Source organism: Amia ocellicauda, chromosome 5, assembly GCF_036373705.1.
Source record: "Amia ocellicauda isolate fAmiCal2 chromosome 5, fAmiCal2.hap1, whole genome shotgun sequence".
NCBI lineage: Eukaryota > Metazoa > Chordata > Actinopteri > Amiiformes > Amiidae > Amia > Amia ocellicauda.
Genome location: NC_089854.1, coordinates 966,805 through 970,540, shown reverse-complemented (window position 1 = coordinate 970,540; position 3,736 = coordinate 966,805). Strand labels below are relative to the sequence as shown.

The 3,736-nt window shown below is 40.9% G+C and overlaps 1 protein-coding gene across 1 annotated transcript; it reads left to right on the top strand.

The window, feature by feature from the left end:
• The first annotated feature begins 3,250 nt into the window (after positions 1–3,250).
• Positions 3,251–3,691, top strand: LOC136750493 (sodium- and chloride-dependent GABA transporter 2-like). The gene is made up of 2 exons (XM_066705650.1): positions 3,251–3,446; positions 3,552–3,691. Exons 1-2 carry the CDS (start codon positions 3,251–3,253, stop codon positions 3,689–3,691), a joined length of 336 nt encoding a protein of 111 aa, XP_066561747.1.
• Positions 3,692–3,736: the final 45 nt, after the last annotated feature.

The following is a 3,736-nucleotide window of genomic DNA, read 5'->3' as shown; positions in this document are numbered from 1 at the left end:
CACTTGTATGTGATTTGCAATCAGTGCTTCTACTCCTCACAGTGGCTCTGAGTCCTATGTCTTTCTCTTCTGCAACATTCATTGTTAGTGCAGGTGTGAAAATGAATATTTATTGCTAGTATTGCTCGACTACGTCACCTGATTTCTGGCCGTGGAGTATCAGGACTCCTGGGGTTATTACTTCTCCTATCAGCCGTAAGTAAGGTAAGTAACTATTCAGTTTTACTTGTTAATTCCATTTATAGGTTGTTTATATCCAGATATCCAGATGTCCACATACCAGCAACAGCATGACCAGGCAACAGGTAAGTCTTCTCAGAAATACATATTCTCTAAAATGTTTAGCTCAATTCTCCCAGCTTTCATAAAAAAGTCAAAGAAGTTAAAAATACTGGAACTCTGCAGTGGCTCCCTGTCCCCCTACCACACAGGTCCTGCTCGATATAGGCATTTTCAAAAATCTGGTCCTCCTGCCCTCTCACGTGCCTGCAGCTTCCAGGTAAGAGAACTAAAGGGTAGGGGGGAGAAAAGCAAAAAAGTAATAAGGATACTAATGAATAAGTTCCTGAAGGTTATTAAAAGAAAATGACAGATGGAGCACCAGTTTCCACTTCTGTGGCTTGGCACTTAAAACAGGTCAGCTACATGAATTGGAAGCAATAAAAATCCGTAAAAAGTAAGAAAAAAAAAAAAACAGCTCACACCGCAGCGCTCACTTACCCCAGAAAACGTCTTTATTATCATCCGTTTCCATCTACATCCCTGAACTGCAGTGAGAAAAAATACAAGAATAATAAAAACACAGAGTGCTCAGGATTAAAAAAATAAAAATATAAAATGTATAAAGAGAGTGAAAGTGTGAATGGTCTGTAGCCTCTGGCTAATAAAAAGTTACTGCTCAGCTTGTCAAACAGCTTCCAACAGCAGCACGTCCTCTCGCATTTCCCTATATGCTCATGGCTCATCAGTAATTTTCCCAGGTCTGCAGCTGCCTATTCTTCATACATCTCCCTCCTGCCCAACTCATCCATTCCTCTCCCTCTGTAAACTCCAAAACACACTCCTGACTCCAGAACTGGCTCGACTCTCCTGTTGTGTCTCCAAGTGGCTACTTTTACCCTGTTCTTCATTAATCTCAGGCGTCTTGTTTCAATGCAGTAAGTACTTCTCCTGGTGAGAATCTGAATCATATGCAGGTGTTACTCTTTTGTGATTAGATAAGTAATCAAGTGCTTGGCAAAAGAAAATTAAGCAGTAAGTGAACAATCAGTGTAATATTGAAGTGAAATAAATTAAACAAAAGTGATTTCAATAAAGAAATTGATATTAAAAACTAAAATAAAGCGCTTATAATGAAAAAATGAAAAAGAAGAATAAATAAGTGCAAAAGTGTAAGTCACAAGAGTGACATAGTTCTGTACGGGAGGCCCATTAGAACGGGCTCTCCTGAACAGTCCAGTGTCCAACACCGTGCTCTTGTGCTGACGAGCACCCTGCGCACACTGGGCTCACACTGGTCAGCTGTGCAGAAGTCCGACAACTTATTTGTGGGATGAAATCGATCTTGTTATAAAAACTCAAGTCCAGTAGGTAGACTTCAGTGCTCTCTCTCGGTTGGTGTCTTTACTGTCTTTGCTGACAGTGATTTGCAGTTGTACTGGTTAATTGTGTGTGTGTGGGAAGGGTTAAGGGGAAGGGGTTATCTCTCTCTACAGCTGTCTTTTACACTTGTATGTGTTCTGTGCTCTGCTGTAATTTATTGTATTGTAGTTTGTAACTTCACTGCAGTAGTGTAATTGTTTTGGTCGTTAGTCGAAATGAGAACTTAAATACCATTGTAACTCAGATTTAAAATGTTCTTTTTAATCTCCTCTGTTACTAAGTAGCTGTTAACAGATCAAGGATGGAAAGTGCATTTACATTCAGGTGTCACACCTGATGATCTCATCATGGCTGTTCATTGTGTGTTATTTACTTAGACTTAGACATGTTCCTAAGTTTTGTATGGTAAGGTTTTCCCTCCCAACTTCTACTGCTCTTGTGTTGGGGTCCCGTTTCCACTGGGTTAACCAAGATGGATTTGTCTGGGATTCTGGCACTCATTCGTGATTATACAGAGGTGGGTTTTATAGGCCTTACTCCAGCTGAACACTCACACCACAGACAAGCCATATGGAGCTTTCTTACTCACAGTGTAGCAGCTTGAAGTCTGAATCTGGACTCTCCTGTCAATGGAACTGTTACCCTAAATGTTCTCGGAAATATAACTTTGCCTGATATACCACAAAACCATATATCACTTCCATACGTCCCTGAATGCAGAACTTCCTCGCTCTGTGCCTGTGAGAGTATGTCACCTTCATTTCACTATAGATTTCATATCATATATCTTTGAGGGGGGGGCAGTTTTTTTTTTAAAGGATTTCAATTACAAATTATTACAAATGCAGACATTTAAATATTTTATACTTCATATGGTTTTCAACAGCGGAGCTATTTAATCAACCAAATTGTATTCACATTTTAAAGTCAAGCATGATTTGAATATCAACACTGTGGACGGCCCCGTGGGGGATGGCACACTGCCACTTCACATTCCACACATTAGCTCATATTACCAACCTGTCCCCGGAAAAGGGTCAACCAGGTGTCTTTTCAGTAACAAGCTTTCCTTGATACAATCAATAAAACGATACAAGAACTCACAAAAACAAGCAAATAAACATATCTGAAACACAAGAAAGTAGCCAATGACATTATTATTATTTTTTTTCTATTAAAATTAGATGATGGGGTGTTTTAAATCAGACCCAGGAGTCGAGAACTAAGCTAAGGTCAGCTCAGTTTTCATTTTGCACAAGAGAAGCCACCCGCCGTACAACCTCAGTTATACAGCAGTGACTTAAACCATCAAGGCTTTGAGTTAGACAATTTATACTACAGCAGCAACACTCAGAATACAGGCATCATCTTTACACAATATTTACATATTACACATATTGCCATGAGACAATCTAATAAAAACTGTATGTTCTCTCCCCATCAGCACTGCTAGACAGTGTTGGGTTGGAGTACTGACCTTGTGATGAGAGTATATCTCAAACAAGGAACATCTTGTAGTTAAAAAAATAAACACTTGTAATGCAGCAAAGTTTCACACGTGATATTTCATAATGTTTCTTTCATTCACTGTCATCAATTAGAGTTGTTTTGCTCAATATCTTCTCAACTTCCCATCAAAATGTTCAGCATGGCTGAGGATCTTCAGGCAGAAGCCCAGTGTGAGCTGACACTGCCGGAGAGCAGCCTGGGGGAGCAGGGGCAGAAGATAAAGGACAGGGGGCAGTGGGCGAACAAGTGGGAGTTCCTCCTGGCTGTGGCTGGGCAGATTGTCGGGCTGGGGAACCTGTGGAGGTTTCCGTACCTGTGCTACAAGAATGGAGGAGGTGAGTGTGAAAACACATGATACAAGACACTGTTGCTCTTGAGGGTTTTCATGTGAAACCTCCTTAGTCATTTTTAACTTCTTTTAACTTCTGTCTTTGTTGAAGGTGCCTTCCTCATCCCCTATGTCCTGTTCATGCTGACCGGTGGCATTCCTCTCTTTATCCTGGAGACGGCAGTGGGGCAGTACACCAGCCTAGGGGGCATCGCCTGCTGGAGGAAGATCTGCCCCCTGTTTGAAGGCTAGATTTCCCATTTGTTTCCTTTAACAGCTTATGCCATACCTATAGCT

What these genes read in the sequence shown, in the direction of transcription:
- LOC136750493 (XM_066705650.1), top strand. Translation starts at nt 3,251, where the DNA reads ATGGCTGAGGATCTTCAGGCAGAAGCCCAGTGTGAGCTGACACTGCCG. An exon ending in GTGCTACAAGAATGGAGGAG is followed by an intron (nt 3,447 to 3,551) that starts GTGAGTGTGAAA and finishes TCTTTGTTGAAG; the next exon opens with GTGCCTTCCTCATCCCCTAT.